The 22464-nt window shown below is 42.8% G+C and overlaps 1 protein-coding gene across 1 annotated transcript in view; it reads right to left on the bottom strand.

Annotated features, from left to right (window-relative positions):
• The window catches only part of DNAI1 (dynein axonemal intermediate chain 1), a 152891-nt gene that overhangs the window by 106844 nt on the left and 23583 nt on the right, over positions 1–22464 (bottom strand). Inside the window, exons 9-12 of the mRNA XM_075527484.1 lie at positions 22005–22139; positions 12256–12340; positions 11333–11450; positions 9198–9241 (exon numbers count right to left, since the gene is read on the bottom strand). Coding sequence (XP_075383599.1) covers positions 9198–9241; positions 11333–11450; positions 12256–12340; positions 22005–22139 — 382 coding nt within the window. The remainder of the gene's footprint in view (positions 1–9197; positions 9242–11332; positions 11451–12255; positions 12341–22004; positions 22140–22464) is intronic.

Below are 22464 nucleotides of genomic sequence, written 5' to 3'. Positions count from 1 at the left end.
CAAAGTTGGAACTGTATAGCAGGGAGGTGAAGGACCACCATCAGACGGAGTTTTGACAAGAAAACTGGCCATCATTCTACAAGATATGCTTTGACCTGGCTTTTAAGAAAAATCCTCCAGCCAACACATGAAGGTAGGATGGGATCCAGCCCTGTTGTCCATTACTTTCTTTCTTGATTCCAAGAAGAAGTTCGCCCTCCCCATGCTCAGAACCCCTGTAGCCTTGCCTTAGGAGAGTTATGATCACAGTTTATGCTTCAATGCTTTGATTGCTCTTCTACCGGGATCAGGAAGGAATGTTTTCCTGATACCTAACCCAGCTTCCAGATTTGCATTTTCTGCAAGTTCATCTTAATCAACAGACTGTCCATGGCTGAAGAGAAGATACTTGGCAGGGCAGGGCACAATTGTGCAGTGATACAATAAGTACCTTCTGATGCCTGGCACAAGTGTCTTGCTTCTGTGCTCAGGATCGTACACTCTACATGCCCTAACTCAGATTGCCATTGAAACTTTAATGTTTCAATGTCTCTCTACAGCATCATGAGGTAAGAACCACTCTCGGAAACCATCAGGGTACAGGGTGCCTAATAAATTTCCTTCCCTTGGAAGAACCTGGACATGGTGTACCTTGGCATCTCCTATCAGGAGAGGGCTCGCAGGCCCTGATCCTGATAGGGGACTTCAACCATCCAGACATCTGCTGGAAAAATGGCACAGCAAACTGCAAGCAGTCCAGGAAACTACGGGAGTGTGTTGAGGAAAATTCCTAGTACAGGTGATGGAGAGTCCAACCAGAGGAGAGGCACTGCTGGACCTGTTGTTCACTAGTGCGGAAGAACTTATCGAAGAGGTCAAGATTGGAGGTAGCCTGGGCTGCAGCGATCATTCCCTGATAGAATTCTCAACCTTGAGGTGTACAGGGTAAAAAGTAGAGTCAGAACCCTAAACCTCAGAAATGCAAACTTCTGGCTGTTTAGGGCGCTAGTGCGTGTGATCCCTTGGGAAACTGCCCTCAGAGATAAAGGAGTTAATGAGAGCTAGGAGATATTTAAAGACATTTTTCTTAGGGCGCAAAAGCTCTCAATACTGATGTGCAAGAAGTCAGGCAGGGGATGCAGGAGACCAGCTTGGCTAAATCAAGACCTCTTAGCCAAACTGAAACACGAAACCAAAATGCATAGGCAGTAGAGGCAGGGATATACATCCTGGAGAGATTATAGGGATATGGCCCAAGAGTGCAGGGAGGGAATCAGGAAAGCCAAGGCACAGCTGGAGCTGAACTTGGCTAGGGACGTAACAAATAACAAGAAGGGTTTCTTCAGGTACACAGGACAACAAAGGAAGATGAAAGAAACTGTACCCCACCGATGAGCGAAATGGGACACCTGGCCACAACCAACATGGAGAAGGCTGAGGTATTCAACAACTTTTTTGCCTTGGTCTTCACCAGCAAGTGCTCTAGCCATGCCACCCAATTCACAGAATCCAAAGGCAGGGACTGAGAGAATGAAGTACTGCCCACCATAGCAGAAGATTAGGTTCAAGACCACCTAAGGAACCTGAATGTGCACAAGTCCATGGGACCTGATGACATGCATCCAAGGGTCCTGAGGGAACTGGCAGATGAAGTTGCTAAGCCATTATCCATCATATTTGAAAAGCTGTGGCAGACTGGTGAAGTTCCCAGTGACTGGAAAAGGGGAAACATACTCCCCACTTTTAAAAAGGGAAAAAAGGAAGACGCGGGGAACTACAATCTGGTCAGTCTCACCTCTGTGCCTGGCAAGATCATGGAGCAGATACTCCTGGAAACTATGCTAAGGCACATGGAAAACAGAGAGGTGATTGGAGACAGCCAATATGGCTTCACTAAGGGCAAATCATGCCTGACAAACTTGGTGGCCTTCTATGATGGGGTTACAGCATTGGTGGATAAGGGAAGAGCAACTGATATCATCTACCTGGACCTGGGCAAAGCATTTGATACTCTCCTGAACAACATCCTTTTCTCTAAAATGGGGAGACACGGATTTGACAGATGGACCACTCAGTGGATAAGGAATTGGCTAGATGGTCACACTCAATGTTGCGGTCAACTACTCAATGCTCGGAGACCAGTGACAAGTGGTGTCCCTCAGGGATCCATATTAGGACCAGTATTATTTAACATCTTTGTCGGGGACATGGACAGTGGGATTGAGTACACCCTCAGCAAGTTTGTGGATGACACCAAGCCAAGAGATGTGGTTGATACTCTAGAGGGAAGGGATGCCATCCAGAGGGACCTTGACAGGCTAGAGAGGTGGGCCTGTGCGAACATCATGAAGTTCAACAAGGCCACGTACAAGGTCCTGCACCTTGGTTGGGGCAATCCCAAACATGGATACAAGCTAGGCAATGAATGGATTGAGAGCAGCCCTGTGGAGAAGGACTTGGGGGTATCGGTGGATGAAAAACTGAATAGGACCCAGCAATGTGTGCTCGCAGAAAGCCAATCACATCCTGGGCTGCATCAAAAGAAGTGTGGATAGCAGGTTGAGGGAGATGATTCTCCCCCTCTACTCTACTCTTGTGAGACCTCACCTGGAGTACTGTATTCAGCTCTGGTGCCCCCAGCATAAGAAAGACATGGACCTGCTCGAGTGGGTCCAGAGGAGGGCCACAAAGATGATCAGGGAGCTGGAGCACCTCCCTTATGAGGACAGGCTGAGAGAGCTGGGGTTGTTTAGCCTAGAGAAGAGAAGGCTCCGGGAGTCCTTCTAGCAGCCTCCAGTACTTAAAGAGGGCCTACAGGAAAGATGGGGAGAGAGTCTTTATCAGGGAGTCTAGTGGTAGGGTGAGGGGTAATGGTTTTAAACTGAAATAAGGTAGATTTAGATTAGATATTAGGAAGAAATTATTTACTGTGAGGTTGGTGGGAAACTAGAATAGGTTGCCCAGAGAAGTTATGGATGCCCCATCCCTGGAAGTGTTCAAGCCCAGGTTGGATGGGGCTTTGAGCAACCTCCTCTAGTGGAAGGTGTCCCTGCCCATGGCAGGGGGGTTGGAACTAGATGATCTTTAAGGTTCCTCCAACCCAAACCATTCTATGATTCTATGATTCCTTACTTGTGCCTCTCAAATTCATATTTGGCAGAGAAATATTTTGCTAGAAAACAAAGTATTTGGCCTGGCAGAAGTCTTTGGGGCTTGGAACAGGCTGTGTACGAATCTAAGTGGTGTGTAATGTGGAGCTGATCTTAATTTTCATTAAATCTTTGGAGTGAATAGTGGATTGGGAATTCTCTACTAATTATTTTTTCCACTGTTTGCTTTCTAGACAGAGGCGGTCCAGGCTTCTTGCACAAAAAGAGGGAGAGGAAAATGGCATACCTCCAAACATACTCTCTCAGTCCCTGAGGATGACTTTTCCCCTCTAGAAGTGATCTAGTTTTGTTACCAGTCATTTTCTTTATTCTAATCTCTAACTTAAATGCCTGATTCTGCAAATACTCATCACCAGTTATGGTGTGTAGTAATGGATCCTCCTTTCAGTTGTCTGTGCAGGATCCGATCCTGGCCGAGAAGCTGTCTGCAAGGTAAGAGAAGCACGTTGCTTGATCATGCCAATCTCTTTTGACAGTCATCTTGCTATCTTGTCTTCGCTACCCTTCCTGCAGAGAACGTTTCTCAGGGTTAGTGAGGAGCTAGCTCCTTGAGGAGCTGTACTTCATCCTTTAGTGCTAAGTGCTCATGGAGCACTGAGGATGAATAGATTCAATTGACTTGAAGAGTGGCAGAACTGCTGATGGATGAGACCTCCAGCAGAGTAAGCAATGCCTATGAAGCACAGAGGTGAGCAGGAAGCTGCAGTACTTTTCTGTTAAAGCCACTTGGCTCATTTTCTCCTCTCCTTGTTCCCTCTAAAGCACCCTGAGCATGTCTTATTCGGGAATATCCTTATTGCAATGACCATCCATCAGCCTCAGTCAGTGGAAGGCGGTAACTAAAAGACTGTCCATGTTCATTGGGCAGTGCATTTGAGAAATGCATTTGAGAAATACAAGACTGTCCAGTAAGTACATGCAGTCTCCCTGTGTTTAACTGACACTATGTTGTAGGAGAGTGCAACAAGAGCTGGCCCATGGTCTCAGGGTTCAATCATGACTCCTCAGCACCAGGGAGCCTCAGGACATCTATTAAATACCAGCTCATTTCTGTGAAAGCTCTGGCCCAGATTTTACACCAATTTAGCTCAGTCAGAGAGTCTTCTCTGTTTAGAAGTAATGGACTGCATCCACTACTTTGTATGCAGTCACAGGGATGCAGTCACACCAGTACAAGGACCCTGTACTAGCATTGCTCACAGGAAAGCTAGCGCAGTATAGGCATCTTTACATGGTCTGCTTCTGTCTACACGAGGCCCCATTTCAGAGCCAGCACTGTGAAGAACTGAGTAGATACCTTTGACAGATACCTCAGATTGCCAGTGCTTTGGGTGTGAGTCCATCCTTGTGACTGGCAAGTTACATCGCTGAGTGCAAAGAAACAGTAGGATAAAATACATTGGCCATATAGATACTGTTTTTCCCTACTCACCTCATGTGCTGACAGATGGAGCTGCACATAAAAAGCCATCTCTGAAGGCTGTCAGAGGCACACTTGCTTCTGGAACATGAACTGAGGTGACTGCTAAGACCTGAGCTTGTGTTCGTGGTGCTCCCATCAGCAAGGCAGAACACAAGCCCAACACCCATCACAGCCTCTTTGAACTCTGCACTTCAGGCTGTCAGTCTAGCCAGAAACCCAGCAATCTCATTTATGCAAAAACAAAACCAGAAAGACAGCTCCTCCTGTTGGGAATAAAAATTAATTCCAGCCAAGCAGCATTGATCCTGAATTGCAAATTACGATGACAATATTTCCTTGTTCAGAAGAGACTGTCTCATGCCAAAGAAATGCCATTGGCATCAGAAACCCCATCCAAATAAATCACTGGTGAAAACTCCAGAAATGGGGTACAAAAGCAAGGGAGAGGCTAGGGCCCTCTTTGTAAAGAACTTGCCACACTGGAGTGAAATGGACGCACAGTAAACAAGGGAGCTTTTGTTTCAAAAAGTATACTTTGGGCAACAGGACAAATGTGTTACTTGTATCTTGGCAGTGCTCCCAAATGCATGCTGCACAAAAGACTGGTGATGTAATTATGGCCACCGCAGACCCAAAGATCTGGGTTCTGTTCCTGGCTCTACCCCAGCCGCTTTGTGACTCCAGGATTATTTCCTCTGGCCAGGATTCATCTCGCCTCACTTTAGCCATCTAAGAGACAGGCATCTAGGCTAGGTGCTCTGCCTAGGCTCACTCTACAGTCCATGGGGAAAGACCACCCCTTCCAGAGGGCTACTTAGCTCCTCTCTTGGACACCAGGCCTATGGGAGGTCAGATGTGCTGATCTCTCACTGCTGACTAAAGGGGAAGCCTAGGGCAGTGAATCAGCTCCTAGCCATTAGCTGGCTACAGCTGGCTCAGATGAACTGTGCCCTCTGTGTCTGCTATAAAACTGGGATAAGAAGTCTTCTGGATCTCTTGCCCACTTAGATGGCAAGCCACTGACTTAGGGGCTGCCTTCCTCTGCATCTATGTATTGCACTTGGTACAATGGACCCTGGCAGAACTAACGTGAACAACAAATACTTCTGCACAACTCAGAAAGCACACATCAGGGTCTTACGTAGTGTAACAAGTTAGAACAACTGTCTGAACTGGCTAAGCGGGGAGGTTACCATCCTTGAGCTTGTATCTCTCCTCCTGCGCCTGGATGCCAGGGCAGGGGGAAGGCACTGCCCGATTCCTACACTCTCTGAGCACAGGGGCTGTGAGCACAATAAGATTTTGCTGTGCTGTATAAGGTGAGGAATATCCTGAGCACTTCTCACCATGCTTTCTTTTGCAAAGGCTGATCCTAATCTGCTCTTTAGAATAGCTGCTGGCTGCTGAATTAAAGAGATTGTCAGGTCAATTTAGGCTTCTTGGCAAACTAACAGGAACATTTCCAGGGCTCAGATGGAGTGAGCTTCAAGAGAAAAATGTCATTTTAAGAGGAAAATGAAATGTTGCAATATTGCCAGCAGAACGCAATCCTTACTAGTACAAATGAGTTTATACTGTATAAACAGCCCATCTGGTTTCATTGTCAGAGCACAGAGAAATATGTGAGAATGACTATTTGGGACCACACCAAAGGTCCCTATAGCCAAGCATCTTATCTCCAAGGCTACCAAGTAGGAACTGCTTAAATACTGTAAGAAGGTCAGCACATATAGGTCTATCCCCTTGTACGTACTCAGAGCTTCCAGCAACTCGCAGTTATGAACTTACTGAATCAGATGGTTTGTCCTTCCAACAGCAAACTGGCCCTCCATGAATTTATCTAATCTCTTTTTAATCTGTGTGTATCTCTGTCCTCCAGATCACAAAGGAAGGAAGAAAAGTTCCACAATTTCATTATGTATCATATTATTCTGTTTTAAATTTGTCTGAGTCCTACTACGCAGTAATTTCATAAGGTGTCCCTCATTCTTGTGTTATGGACAATAATGAACATTTGACCTCCTTTCACTTCCTCCATGCCACTCAGGATTCTACAGACCCATATCAAGTCCCTCTCCCTTGTCTGTTATAAGAGTTCTAGTCCGTTTATGCTCTCTGATACAAAAGTCATTATATATATTTCTGTTCATCCTTCCTGCCCTTTTCTGGACCCTTTCCAATCCTTCCACAGCCTAACACATTCTTCTTCAGAGCTTGCATCCAGAACTGCACACAGGAATCAAGATGCCAGTTTATCATGAATAGTTTTGTTCTCTTTTTAGTTTTCTATAGTTGTTCCTACTGCTGCTTTATATGTAGTTTTCTATTTTGTTTCCGCTGTATCCAGAAGTTTTGTTTTCTTTTTCTTTCATAGTAATTCCCATCAATTTTTGTTTTGCCTTTTTGACTATTGCTGAGCACTACCAAGTATTTGAAGAGAAACACATACTTGAATGACTTCAAGACCACTTTCCTGAATAATAGCAATCTCCTTGGAGCCCAGTGCTGAGCTTTTTATCCCACATGCACTATATTTCTCAACAATTAATTTCGTTAGTCATTTTTTCACAGCTGAGAGCCCTCAGCATTCATTCAAAAAAGGATGTTCCCTTAAAATAAATACCAAATAACTTGCCTTGGTAGTTCAGAATATTCACAACAGATTCTAACTTTTTCAGCCCAAAGAACACTAGCAAAAATGTCCAGCTGTAATTTGCAAGCACATATAGATTAACTGAAATGGCTGGTGGGCAAAGATGTAGCTACTGGTAAGGCTCTCTCTTCAGCTCCCCTACTCTCTGTCCTCCTCAAAGAATTCCTAGGGGTGGGGTATTTAGGGTAAAAATTTTAGTGCCTAATCATGCTATCTGCAATTCTCAACCACTGGTTACCTGTAGCACCATGACTGATTTCATTACTTTATTTCAAGACAGAGAGAGAATTATTAGTGCCCTACAGAAGAGTCAGCTTTTACTTAAATAAATAAAATACTAACACTCGGATAAGAAGGACAACTCTCCTGCTAGAGACAATGGGGAGACTGACTGGGTCAAAACACCTAGTCCTTCTCACAAATCTAATGACTGCAGTCTGACTGTTCTGTAGTCTGTCCTCTTCTTGCAGAAAGGAGAAGGCTCTGCTGCCTTTGCGATACTGTTCTTTTCTCAGCCCCTCTCTGCTTTGTGTCACAGTTAATGGTAAGACCTGGGGGGGACATCTTCGCAAGGAGCAGATGCCCTGGAGATGTGCAGGTGGGGTACTGCTGTGATCTTCACAAGCTCTGAGAAAAAGCCAGTGGAGACTTAAAATAGTTTGGGATTGCAGTCATTCATCTGTATTCCTTTGTTAATTAACAACACCCATCTGATGCAAAGTTGAGGCTTTAAGGTCACTGTTCACTACGTGAGAATGCCAGCAATGTGACTTTACAGCAGCTACTAACAGTGGAGAAGAGTAGAGTCCTAGCAAGTCGCAGAGGCACTTTCAGGGGATCTGAGAAATTTATTGAGTAGTCTGCTGAGAAGGTAACATTGAGGAGTCAACACTGCCTGGGCAAGAAAGACCCCAGGAAAACTTGTCTCACAACTGGTCTCCTCCCTTTGGGAATTTCCCTGGGAAGCAGCGGTCGTGAGGGGGAACTACCAGAATGCCGTCTGCTGCCTAAGAAGCTATTCACAATAGTCAGCACTTCAGGTAGAGCTAGAAAGTAGAAGAGAGTGAGAGAATGGAAGAGAGAATGTTTATTCACAGTGACATTACTATCCCATCTACACAGGAGTAAAGGGGGAGATGTGAAGACAAGAATTCCTAATACAGCAGTCAGTGTGTCTGTAAGCAACAAGAGACCCTGAACAGGAGGAAATGCAAAGTTGTTAATATGGATTCCCATGTTGTCAAAAAAAAAAAAAAAAAGATAAACTGAGCAGGTAGATGTAATGCACACAGCAAAACAACAAAAAAAAAGGTGAGAAGACATCAGCTTGTTAGAACTCTTTTCCATTTCCTGACCGTGAAAGCAGTAATACTGGCTAGAGATTAATATGGAGTAACACAGCAACCCCTGAACCTTATGTTCATTGCTACTCAAAATTATCCCATGTCCAATCTCAGACACTACAGCAGAGAAAGTGCCTTTTCACAACATCCAGTCCCGATATGCCCTAATGGAGAGCTTATCCTTTGAGACACCCCTGGAACGTGTCTCCTACCAAGACGAGTTTACACTTAGAGAAGTCTCTCATGATTAGCTTCTGGCAAAACATAACATATCTGTTCTTTCAGCAATTAGAAGGGCAGGAACAGAGAAATCAGAGCCTGTTGAGTAAGAAAAAAAGGATTAAGTGGTGCTTCTAGAGGCAAGTCCTTGACTGAAGAGAGAGTCAGCACTGTCACAAGCCAAAAGGCCTGGCTAGCCCTGCCTATGCCTATGCATTTCTGAATGTTTACATCATAGAATGGAAAGGCCTAATCCCTATTTTGAGTTAAATCTCAATTTACTGCTTTGAAATTAGGTGAGTCCTTGCTATGAGATGCAATCCATGCCCCAGAGTATTATATGATTTGATCTCAGTGCACCTGTTTAATATTTTACATCTCTCAATGCTTCTTTTGTATTTGTTACTTACAAGAGCCATAGCCCACTGCAAACAGGTCCTTGTACTTTGGATTCCTGTAATGAGAAAATATATATAAAATTGCATTTATTATTAACCATATAGTTTCACAGAAATGCACAGTGTTTCACACATTAATATCAGAGTCCATCCTCACAGGACTTCATACAGTCTGAGGGCTTGACCCTTTGAACATATGCGCTAGTAAAGTCTGTGTATGAGTAATTCTTCCAGACTCAAGATGCATAAAAAAATAGAACATCAGAAGACCACAGCAGCAGATGAAAAGGATAAAAAGGGCATAGACAGACATGATATCAATCTCCAGCACTTCTTATCCATTTCATAATCATGGAAAGTTTACTTTTAAAAATGAGGTCTTTGAGGAAAGGAAAAAGGCAGGAATGTGTCAGTTTCCATCCTTCAGGAGCAAGAATAAAGGAGTTTCTAAACCACAACAGAATAATACCCAATAAACTTACTGTCCCTACCTGTTATTAAATAATGAGGGATGCTTCAAGAGGCAGCTATCAGTTCATGAATTCATGATCATTCCCACAGACCAGGAAGGGAAATTCCCTTCTGACCCAGTTGGTGAACAGTATATTTGCTGAGGCATACTGACTATGAGCAATTAGCTATCTACTATGTTTTCTGAAGTCCCTTTATTTGAAAAACATCTATCTTCTTTACAACTTCTGCTGCGTGTGGACAGTTACTGTAGGGTTTACATGGGATAAAGGTCAGTACTGTTGCTGTCCCTGAGCTCACACAGCACAGCCAGTGGATAACAATTCTGTAAAATGCATGTATGTAAAAATTATCTAATGAGTGTTTTCTCTGACTTGCTGTTCTGAATTGATAAAACAAAACCACCTGTCTTTTCATTTTTGTTCTCCTTTTTCACTTGGGCTAACACCTAGGCATCCCAATGCTCTTGCTCTATCCACTAAATGCACTGTCACTGCTAACAATGTGAGAATAAAAACTAAATTAGAAAAGCTTATTACATAAGGCAATTTGGGGTCATTCTTCCAATTTCAGGGCCATCTTTCCGTTATCATTTCCTGGAGACAAGAATAACAGCAGCACAAACTACCTATAAAAGATGCCTTTTCTCCCAATTTTACATCTCATTTTACTGTTATTTTGTAGTTCTCACACAACTACATCCTTGATATTCTATTAAAGTATAATTACGGCAGCGGTTTGAAAGGACAGAGCAATCCCTCTGTGTCTCTCCATAGATCCTCTTTGGCAAGACACAGATGTGTTGACACTGCCCCACAAACAAGTGAGAGGAGGCCTAGCTGCAGGGGAACACAAGGCAGGATCTGACTATGTATGTCTCATGCTCAGTGCATGAACCAAGCCAGCTCTGGGGAGATTCAAGCATGTTAAAAAGTAAAAGGACTCATTCAGGTTGGTGATGAGTGTTTTTTTCGTGGTAATAACCACAGTGATAACATCTCAGAAAAAGAGAGTTGATTTGAAATTATCAGTGATTGGTTTTGGACTGACCAGAAATAAATATGCAAAAGTCAACTGCAGGGTAAATGCCTACTAAACTGAACTGGGTAAGTTCCCAGTACACAAGTACTGCTGTTGTCTGGCCAGTGATTGAATATGTACTGTGCATAAAGGTCTTGTCTTGCGTCAGTGCCTCAGCATCCTATAGTCTATGGTGATACCCACCTGGCACATGCAATGCTTGCATTTCCCTTTCTGCTGCTTTAATTCATGTTGATACTTGTCAAAAATATAGTCACTGTCCCTTCTCCTCCCCTAGGCTTTTCCAGATTGATTCCTAAAGCATATTGTCCAAAGATATGACATGTCTATCCCAGCTTTCCCAAGAAGGAACTCTTCTTTGCTCTGCTAACTGCACTTGCTTTGCCCTAGTGCTTCAACACAGCCTGCTGTGCCTTCACCTTTTGCTGAATGGCACAAGCCTGGCACATTCAGCCTTAGACAAGGTGCTTTGCATCCAGAAGCACCAGGCATGTCTAGGTGCTGCCAAAGCAGATGACTGTAATTATTCAAAACAGTGTTCCCAGAGAAACCAGCCCTACCTTTTAAGGTGCCATGACACTCAATTCCATTCCCTCGAGAAGAGCCGACAGCAAGTTTGTAATAAAGAGACTTACCAGGAGATGGCAGTAACTGCAAGTCTCTTGGTTTTATCATACTGGAACTTCCAGAGTGGAAGGAGGGTTCCTTGCTGGTCTCTGTATTCATCCGAGGCATCCTCAAAATATTTAAAATCTAAAACAAAAAAATCAAGGAAAAGGTCCCGGTGAATAAATAGGAAATAAATCAGCATGGTGCAGTGCCAGGGAAGCTTTAAAAAACACTCTGTTATCCTCACAGCCTCTGCGCAACCCAATTGTTAGTATAAAAACTGTCTCAGTCTTTAAGTCTCAACTCCAAAACGCACCTAAGTCCTATAAATGCATTTTACCAAGCACCAAGTCCTCACACAAAAAAAGCTGGTGATCTAAAAGCAGAGAAAGGATGAACAACAAAGCAGAAGCCCAAAGTGAGGAGTGACCTCAGGCTACTCCCAGAGCCAGATAAGGCCTTTCAGGAGGGAGCTGAGCAGAGACAGCAAAACCCTAGCAAAATAACATCGAGACTGAGTATGTCGCCATGGCTGGGACATGTATGCCAACAGAGAGATGCTGGGCACTGGCTGCTGTCACCAGCACCTGCGTCCAGGAGGAAAGTACTGGCTGAGGGAGGGAAGAGCCGCAGGGAGGTCAATGCTGACCAGACCTGCTGGCCCCAGCCTGCTCAGAGCAGGGCTGATGTGGCATGCCCTTTGAATGCCCGTGGTCTGCTTTCCCATTTGCCTTGTCTGAGTCAGCAGGTTCCTTGCCCTGCTCATTTTAGCTCTGTTTTTCCATTCTATTCTATTCTATTCTATTCTATTCTATTCTATTCTATTCTATTCTATTCTATTCTATTCTACTCTACTCTACTCTACTCTACTCTATGCTTGCTACAGCTGTGGCCACTTGTCTGCAGGAGTTCTGGCTTGAGTCAGAAGTATCTCCCAGCAGGACCGTACCTTGTGCAATGTCATCAAATGTGTTCTGATTCACCATCCGTTCCATTATTTTAGCAGCCTTTGAGATCTTGGTTATATCATCACTCTGTTGAAAAGAAAAAGAAAGAGAAAATGTATTTCCTATCTGTTTACAAGTCCTTCAGACTTTGTGTGACTGAAAAACTTGAGTCGTTTGATCTTGAATACAGGATAATTTGAAGCTCCTTACACCAGCACCTAATGATAAGGGCACTTGAATTAAGGCAATGACTTTACTACATGTTTAGCAAGATGCCATCCACATGTGAGCTGCAGTAACTTCAGTGTTTGTTCCTGATTCAGCTCAATTGGAAGGTGCTTATCTGTGAAGGTACCTAGAGTCTTGTGTTCCTCAACTCATTCAAGCTACCTCATGATGGGATGAGCTAAAAATACACACATGATCCCGCCCCCATCTCATTTGATAATAGTTCATTAGCTTCAGTAATGAAATCACAGTTGCTTGATCATGTATGAGCATCCTCTTGTCTCCACTTGGAGAGCTTTAAGGTCTCATGTGCTATGTAAAGATCACAGGATTTAGAAATCCTTCAGTCAATCACTGGGTAATTCCAACTTGATGCATTCATAGATCCATAAGCTCATACAATATATAACCACAGGCAAAGGACAGTTTGCTGTCCAGCTCATGTGGAAATTGTTTTGATACTGTGGAAAATCCCATCTTCCTGGCCAGGGAACACCACAAGTGGACAAGCCTGCATATGTGAAGGTATGCAGATACACCTTCAGGTATGCAAGTATTGGAAACCTTTTTGGGAGTGGCGTCTTGCAAGGCCACTTGCAAGTGGTACCTGTATCAGTAATATCATGTAAGGCTAAGATTGCCTAGGAAACTGTGCCAGAAATAGCAAACTTGGGTATGGACATAACAAAAATATGACCAATGGGGAAAAAGTAATTAGGGGCAAGTTGTTGATATGGAAGGAGACAAGGGTGGAGAAAGGGAACTATCCAAGTGGATGGGGGAAGAAGCAGCATGGATAAATGGAGAAAAGGGAGCATAACGGGCTGTTTGACTGTCAGCAGGTGGCTGGTTGGTATGCTTGTGTGACAGAGCCCTTTGCCTGATCACCACAGTCTTATAACCATCTTCTTACTAAACTCTATTCCTAACTATTTTTTGTGTGAGTGTGCTCTCTATCCTCTCTGTGTGTATGTGCAATCACTACCAAAATCCAAGCTGGATTAACCAGCAAGTAGGGCAAGAAGCCTGGGTACCAGCAACTGGAAGGACAGAGCTTGAAAGTCCCCAGACTGTGCTGGTCCATGAGGATGATGCCAGCACAGCTCTGCACAATGATGTGAGAATGCCAAGGTGTATGCAAAGTGCTCTGACAGCATGCTGCTCCAAGGACGTGAATCCCCATCCACTACCGCTGCCCCAAAGCCCCATCAGTGTTTCAAAGCCTTTCATCTTCAAACCCCTGCTAGGGACTGATGGCTGCCAGCACAGCATGATTTCTTCCACAGTGACAACAGTGAAAAGAAACTTGCCATCCTTGACACAGCTCAGAGAGTGCCCTGAACATGAAAAGAAAAGTGAAATGACTTGCCAAAACTACACCGTACAGTCACAGAACCAAGAACATGACTTCAGATTATGTGTGTCCCAGCCCTCTGCTTCTTTCTTGGGCTAAAGATGACAGGACAAAGGAGAAAAAAACCCAATTCTATAATCTGCAACACTTTTTATAAATCCATAGTTTGCCTACACCTTCATTAATGTGTGCAGTCGTCTTCTCCCATCTCAGAAAGGATAAAGTAGAACTTGGAACCAAGTTCAGAGAAGGGCAACAAGGATGGTCCAAGTCTGGAATGGTTTCTGTACCAGAAAAAACTGAGTAGGCTGGGACTTGCCTGTCTGGAGAACAGATAGCTTGGAAAGACATGAGACAGGTCTATGAAATCCTAAATGGCCCAGAGAGAATGGGCAGGGACTGACTGTTCGCTGTCTCTTCTGATACAAAAAGTAGGAGTGTCAAGGGAAGCTAGTGGAAGTCAAGTTCAAAATAAGCAAAAGGAGGTGACACTTACAGAAGGATGACACATCTGTGCAACTCCTTGGAAAAGGGTGTGGTAGATGCAAGAATTTTACATAGTTTCTAGGAAGACTGAACAAGTACTTCCATCTATGTGCCAAAGCACATCAAGCTTAGGAAATAGCTGAAAACAGCTGAAGGCTGGAAGAATACTGGGATATACTCTTCCTGTGTTCTTACCCTTCCTTACACATTCACTTGTGGTTAGAGCCTTGATGTGAATCATTGTGGCCACTCTCATGTTCTTCAGGTTTTCTCTGGGTCTGTGGGAGGACTTCTTGAGAGCAGCACAGATAATTTACTGTCATGTTCAGAATTTAAGAAAGTGCAGGAAAAGATATTTTCAAATTTTAACACAGTATGATATTCCCTAGACATTAGGAATTCATAGGTATTAAGAGAAATTAAAGAGGGAGAGAAAGAGGGTGCTTGAAACATCTCAAGTAGAAATCACAACTCTCAATTGCTGGGATTTCTCTCTTTTGACTTTAAGTTGCCATTATTGCTTCTGCCACAGTAAGACCCGTCTTTCTCTAAAACAGTTCCTGAAAAAAAAGCAATTCACCTTTGCTAACACTTGTCCAGCAATATTGGGATCATGACTACAAAAATGTCATTGGCTGCCACCAGTATATTGCTCTGAGTAAGCTTAACTGACAGAGGTTAAATGTCGAAAAGGTTACAATTTGATTTAGAAAAAGAGAAGCGCAATAAACACTTTTGTCTCCAACACTGTGGAATTCATAGTCATGAGGTATAAAGAACAGATCCTGCTGGTTCATCAGGTGTGTTAGCTAGGCTGTCTTCCATTCACATATTATGCAGGCAAAAATCACTCTTCTGTTTTAACATGCACCTGCTACTGGAAGGAGCTGGGGAAGAATGGCAGTGCTATACCCTACAGACACGAGCAGGATCACAGCTCTTTTTCTCTTACACACCAAGGAAACTCACTGCAAGCATTCTGAATTTCCAACCTGAGACATCATTCTGGACTGAAGATCAGAAGATAAGGTTTACTTTATGTGTTCTCAAAGATGAATGCTACATCCTGCCTCATCTATATTTTTTTTTGTCAGCAGAAAGCAGGCTTTAAACAAAAAAAACCTGTAAATACAGAAACAATGTATTATTCAATGGAATTTTTCCTGCAATGCAGGAAACTCTCCAGATGAATCAAAAGAGCTTTAAGTCTTAGGTAGTGTGCTGGTTTTGGCTGGGATAGAGTTAATTTTCTTCATAGTAGCTAGCATGGGGCTATGTTTTAGATTTGTGCTGAAAACAGTGTTGATAACACAGGGATGTTTTAGTTACTGCTGAGCAATGCTTACACAAGGTCAAGGCCTTTTCTGCTCTTCACCCCACCCCACCAGCGAGAAGGCTGGGGGTGCACAAGAAGCTGGGAGGGGACACAGCCGGGACAGCTGACCCCAGCTGACCACAGGGATATTCCATACCATATGGCGTCATGCTCAGCATAGAAAGCTGGGGAAGAAGAAGGAAGGGGGGGACGTTCGGAGCAATGGTGTTTGTCTTCCTAAGTAACCTCTACGTGTCATGGAGCCCTGCTTTCCTGGAGATGGCTGAACACCACCTGCCTGCTGATGGGAAGGAGTGAATGAATTCCTTGTTTTGCTTTGCTTGCGTGTGCGGCTTTTGCTTTCCCTATTAAACGGTCTTTATCTCAGCCCCTGAGTTTTCTCACTTTTACTCTTCCGATTCTCTCCCCCATCCCACTGTGGGGGAATGAACTAGCAGCTGTGTGGTGCTTAGCTGCTGGCTGGGGTTAAACTACAACAGGTAGCTATGTGTTAGCAATGCAGACATGAATAACTACATTTTTGGCATTAAACTGGATCAAAGTGTGTTATTTTCTCATTGGATCCTGCCCTATCTCAGGTTTTATTTATTCCTTATGTTACAGAAATAAATCTTCAGTGGAAGTGATAGGCCTAATTTATCCTTTTTTTTAAAGATCTGTTTGAAACTCATTTTTTGTTGTAGACCAACTTGGGGCTAACCAGCCAAATGTAATGAGAGCTCACCAGCTAACAAATTCGTTTTGTTTATTTCTGTGCATAAATGATTTTTAGAACAGCAATAATTTTAATGGAATCATATGTAAGATGGATAATGGGCTAGTACTTTGAAAATAAGTGTCTTGGTCTTGCTCTACTATTCATTAAAACTAATTGCTTCATATTTGCGTCTCAGCAGCTGGCCACTTGCAATGTGTAATTCCAGTAAACTGAAGCATGAAAAAAGGCTTCTGCTGGTGTATAATTGCATATCCAGAAGACAAACCCCACCCTAAAACCAGTGCAGTAACTGCTCATATCTCTGGCAATACATGTACTGCAACGCATGTACTGGCAATACTAGAAGAACTCCTGGCTTGCAAAGAAAAGAGCATGGTACAGGGGTGTTGTAATCTCTTTCCCAGTGCTGCAAACACCCACTGCAAATCCCAGATAAAGTCCCCCAGGTTGAATCCTGGCAAGCAGTTATTAATTTCCAGAACTGTACTTATCTGTTCATTTTCACTGTTTGCTTTTAATTCTGATAGTCTGTAAACAGCAGATTGAAGACAAGGGAGTCAGTAACAATTTGTCCACTCCTTGGGATGACCAGGAACAGGTGAAAAGTAACATGAGGGTTAATTGCATTCAAATTTCAGCTGTAATTTCAAAAATAACTGTGGTCATCCAAGAACTTCCAAATTATAATTATGATCCTGTGAGCTGGGCTGTCTCACCAGGCATATCTCAGAAAGGGGTAATGATATAGTGAGATAGACAAGTCAGACAGGACCTCATATGATTCAGGAATGCACATTGCTCTGTTAAATAAAACTTTTGTTTGGACTTTTAAAGAAACTGTACAACCAATTCTGCTTCAGAGGAGATTAGAGATTGTTCCAGTGCGGTAAGTTCCAGCTTTAACATATTCCTAGCCCGTTCACATCCATCTGTATTCCTGTTGACACTATCCTCTGCCTTAGTAATTCTTCTCCCTCTCTGTTATCTACCTCAGATTCCCTCTCTACTTTTGCATTACCAGATAAATACACTATGATTTTTTTAGTCTCTTGTATTCAAGCTTTCCATTTCTTATATTCTTTTCCAGATCTATGCAGGTTTGTAATCTACCGTCTTTGAAAAGGGGTGATCAAAATCATATACCCCTGTACTATTCCAGATAAGGTATCACCCCGCCTTACATGACAGAAATAGTATTTCTCTGCTATCCCTCACACCATATATTCCAGCAATGTACTTGTCTTCTTATAGCCACATCACAACTCACGAACCAATACACTCATGTTTCTCCCTGTCATTTCAAACTGTAAGCCTTCACCTTATCAAAGATTGCTTTGACACTCCAAAATGCACAGTCTTCCTCTCCACCGGTCCCTCCCAATCTGTACTAATAACAACTTTTCTGGTTTATCTAATAATTTCCTAAAGCACTATAACAATAGCTTTACAGAATTTCAGCTAGATTACCTTTACTATACTTCCCTTGTTAAGGGAAACCTCAACTTTTCTCTTATCAAAGAAAGAGATGAGATTATTTGGACACAGCCTACCTTTGGTAAGCACATGTTATTTTATTCCATTTCATATTTACTCCCAATTCTCTATTCTTTCCCTCCATATTAATTCGCTTGCCTCATATACTGCTGAAGGTCAGACTAAAGGAACCATTTTTACCTCTCTTACACTTATCCTTGTTATACTCCAATTACATAGTTCTACCCCTTTTTAGATAGATAGATTCAATAAAAATCTTTACTATCAGACTTGTGATTTCATGCCTTGTCATCTCAGGGTGAGAGGAGCTACCCTGTATCAATTTAATTGCATTAAGCTCTTTGCATTTTGCTTCTACCTCAGACACTGTCATTTCTACACTCACGCAACAGCATGAGTAGGGTTGTACTGGATCAGACCAAGCATATCTCTGGGCCAGGATCCTCTCTGTAATCAGAGCCATAAGCAGATGGCTGACGAACAGCAAGACCGGGACAAGCAGATACAACACTTCTGCCGAGTTCTCTCCAATTCCAACTATTTTCAGCTCAGAAAAATTCATATCATCCCTCTTTGGTATTCTGTGTTCTCCATGTTCTGTTTGCTGCCTTTATTGAAAACTGAGGAAAAGTTTCAAATGTTGTATCACTGTGCTTGGACGTAGCACATCCTCTTCTCTCTAGATGCATTTGAGTGGCGGATATATTGCGAGATTTCCAAGAGTCCCTCATCACAGTCTCCAGTCAAACACTTTGTCATTTCAACTTTTATTCACTCATATTCGTCTTTATATCATTCTCATCCTTCTTTCTGCTGGAATCCCTGGTTATGTCTATTCCTTTTTGTGTTGGCTGCCTCTCTCTTCTGCTTTGCCAAACCACGTCTTCCTTGCTTCTTCTCCTCATTCTTCAGTGCAGTGCATGGCTTCATTCTACTTCTTTTCCCTAGTGAGGAGCTTCTACTCCACTGTCAAGGCTCTCTTCTCTTCTCTTCTCTTCTCTTCTCTTCTCTTCTCTTCTCTTCTCTTCTCTTCTCTTCTCTTCTCTTCTCTTCTCTTCTCTTCTCTTCTCTTCTCTTCTCTTCTCTTCTCTTCTCTTCTCTTCTCTTCTCTTCTCTTCTCTTCTCTTCTCTTCTCTTCTCTTCTCTTTCTTCTCTTCTCTTCTCTTCTCTTCTCTTCTCTTCTCTTCTCTTCTCTTTTCTCCTCTCCTCTCCTCTCCTCTCCTCTCCTCTCCTCTCCTCTCCTCTCCTCTCCTCTCCTCTCCTCTCCTCTCCTCTCCTCTCCTCTCCTCTCCTCTCTTCTCTTCTCTTCTCCTCTCCTCTCCTCTCCTCTCCTCTCCTCTCCTCTCCTCTCCTCTCCTCTCCTCTCCTCTCCTCTCCTCTCCTCTCCTCTCCTCTCCTCTCCTCTCTTCTCTTCTCTTCTCTTCTCTTCTCTTCTCTTCTCTTCTCTTCTCTTCTCTTCTCTTCTCTTCTCTTCTCTCTCTTCTCTTCTCTTCTCTTCTCTTCCTTTGGCCACATTCTTCCATGGATCATGTTCTTCCTCTCCCAGTCATCTGTTCTCTTAGCACCCTATCAGCACCAGTACTGTTTTCTCTTTCTTTTCATCCATTATGTTTCAAATCCTCATCTGACCCCTAACATCATCTCCAGCTGTGGCTCTAGTTCTTGGATCTTTTCTTTCATGGCCTCCTACGATAGCAAGAGCTTCCATCAGAGATCCACCTCTGGTAATATCCACTCATTTTATTCTCTTCTTCCCTTTGGGTTGAATCCAGTGCTATCTCAGTAGCTATCACAGTCTTTTTCTTCCTAGTACCTAGCCTGACAGAAATAATGGTGGAGATCAATTGCTGCTTCTAGCCACTACATCCTTGATCCAGACCAGCCACATCTCCTGCTTGATGTTCCAGAGTTCCCCTTAAGCAATATCAAAGACAGTATGTCCTCAGAAAGTGTTTAGCTGGAAAAGCTCTGTTTCAACTACCATGTGTGGTCCAAAGTATGTAATCTGTGAGTTGGAAGCTCCACAAAACCCACTTCTCCATTTGCTGACTTGAGACCAGAAGTACAGATTCTGACGCCATCAACCTTTAGTTTCCATAGACCTACACATGACCAGATGTAATGCCTGTTGTAAGTCTGATTTTAGCCTTGTATTACTTCAGGTTCCATTTTTCCACTTAATGACTGGAAAATTCAGCAGGTTTTTCATACACTTCAAGCTGGTCCACCAGCCTCACAGAGGGCCTCAATTTGGGACACTGGCTCTGCATAAAGAAGCTTTCCCTTTCACTTTTTCAGTGTATTGATTTTCTGGCTTCCCTGCAAGCCCCCTGGAAAGTGCTAAGAGTGAAAAGCAAAGAACCAAAGGGAGGGATCGTGGGTGCCTGGATTTCAACTTCCCACTGTTGTCAGTGGAACATGCAGGCAGGTTCTTTACAATGTGGTTTCATTTATAGAATTTTTATTTCATCCTCATTATCAGCATTTAGGAGTCCACCCTTTAAGCCCATAATTGTACTGTTGACTTCAGCCTTAATTCTCCGAAATGTACTCAGGTGAAAGGTTTATTAGTTTTTGAAAGAACTGTGAACTTCAATGGCACAATTCACAGGAAGAAGCCTGTCAGAACATGTTCCTGGTCTGTTTATACTATAAGGCTTCTGATGGCACAGCGTTGCTGGGGTAGCTAAACCAGCCAAATCCTCTACAGTTGAATCAGCCATATGGTATGAAAGTGCTGAATCCAATTTCAGGAGCCAGCTTCTACTACATAGATATATCTTAGTTACGTTGATATATCTACACCTATTCTAGGCGCAAGCTAAGAATTGACTTTCGTGTTTCTGTATCATAGTTCTCAGTGCATTTTGCTCCAGTCATTATAGAAATTATTTCAGTTTGCCTTCTAAATGGTTTAACTTAGACTGGGGGGTGAAATAACCACCCACAATTCTGTATAGATCAAACCCTGTTAAACCCTAATAGAAACTTCCTGAACCCCCTGAAAACATTCTGGAACATGAAGAAAATCTTTCAGGGTTGCCGTATCGTATTCTCAGTGCTTGAAGTGGGATTACATTTTTAAGATGGGGGTATTGTCACTTCAGGGAAATGGACTGTGGCATCCCTGCAAGGCACTCGTAGGCTTCTCTTGACAGAGCAGCCTGGATTAGGAGTCAATATCACCCTCGCAGCAAGATCACAACACCAGCTCCGAGCTTGGCAGAAGTTATGATACCTGCTACTGTGAGAACCCAGACTAATGGAGGCTACTCCAGTTCAGCAGCCCTTGCCATTCACTCTGCTGCTCCATAGGACTCATAGTGGTTGACGTTCTCTTGGAATGATCACATCACCATGACTGAGGTATCAGCATGCTGTGTAATTACTGACTGTGGCATAGTATTTCAAACACTGGAGAGAGACACTTCTGTTGTTTTCCAACTAAATGAATAAACGATGCATCAAAGATCCCCCTGCAAATTAGGTCAAGCCTTCCAGAATCATAATTCAATTTTAAGTATGTAGGCTTCGATTTCAATTAACTATTACTATTAACTTTTATATAAATTACATATTATATACCATTTATGTGTCTGTAACTAGAAAATACATAAATTCTAATTCTATAACATTATCATTAAAATAATAAAAAATAGTGAAATGTGTTTCACTACAGTGCTTTAGTTACATTTTGAAAGAATCCTAAATTTCTCTGCCTTTCAGATCGGAAGATTATACCTAAAGCCTCTGCACCACTTAGAATTCTTTGAAAAGTCACACAGTGTTTCTACTTATTTCATTCTTTTATCCCTTACATGCTAATAAAAAATGAGACACAAACATGATAATGCACAAAAAAGAAAGCCATAAATCCCACTTGGAAATCAGGTTCAAAGACAAGATTATGGCTTCACACTGTTTTGTATTCCCATAAAAAGTTCAGCAAAATGGAAATCCTGTTTTGGAAATACAGTTCCTAGCAAAAACTAATTTTTGCATTTCTTAGGGTTGTTACTTGCAAACTGAGACAACTAGCTACACAGCCAGCGTGAGTTGCTAAATTTCACCTGACTTGCAATTACGGATGCATCCACCACTCTGAGCAGGTTTCTTCCAGCATTATGAAACGTACCTGTAACTCCAGAGAGGTTAATTTTCTTCCTTTCTTCTCCTCTTCTCTTTTTGCTATCTGAGCTTTTGTTTTTTCTTTCTCTTTTGACCTTTCCATTTTCTGAAGCTCCTCCACATAGGCATCATAGATCTCCCACTGAGAGACAGACAGAGGCAGGATTTATCAGGATCTGATTATACTCCAGAAAACAGCCATCTACACCATCACAAAAATATGATAGTGCTCACAACATTAACACTGTCACTGGAATTAGGTGAAGACAGCTGACTTGTTGCACAAAAAGTGAAGGTTCGAAACCCAGGATTTTTAAAGCTTGATGGGGCTTGTCTTACTTTTTAAGAACACATTATTGCATTCTTAACAATTTCCTTCCCCCCAACACTATTCTTGGTGCTTTGAGTCCATATATTTTTTGTAGGACTTTCTGTTTGGCTAATTTACTAGTGTTTAATAGGAAACA

The sequence above is a fragment of the Mycteria americana genome, chromosome Z, assembly GCF_035582795.1.
Source record: "Mycteria americana isolate JAX WOST 10 ecotype Jacksonville Zoo and Gardens chromosome Z, USCA_MyAme_1.0, whole genome shotgun sequence".
In the NCBI taxonomy this organism is placed as follows: domain Eukaryota; kingdom Metazoa; phylum Chordata; class Aves; order Ciconiiformes; family Ciconiidae; genus Mycteria; species Mycteria americana.
Note: the sequence above shows the minus strand (reverse complement) of the source record. Positions and strands in the feature narration are given on the sequence as shown.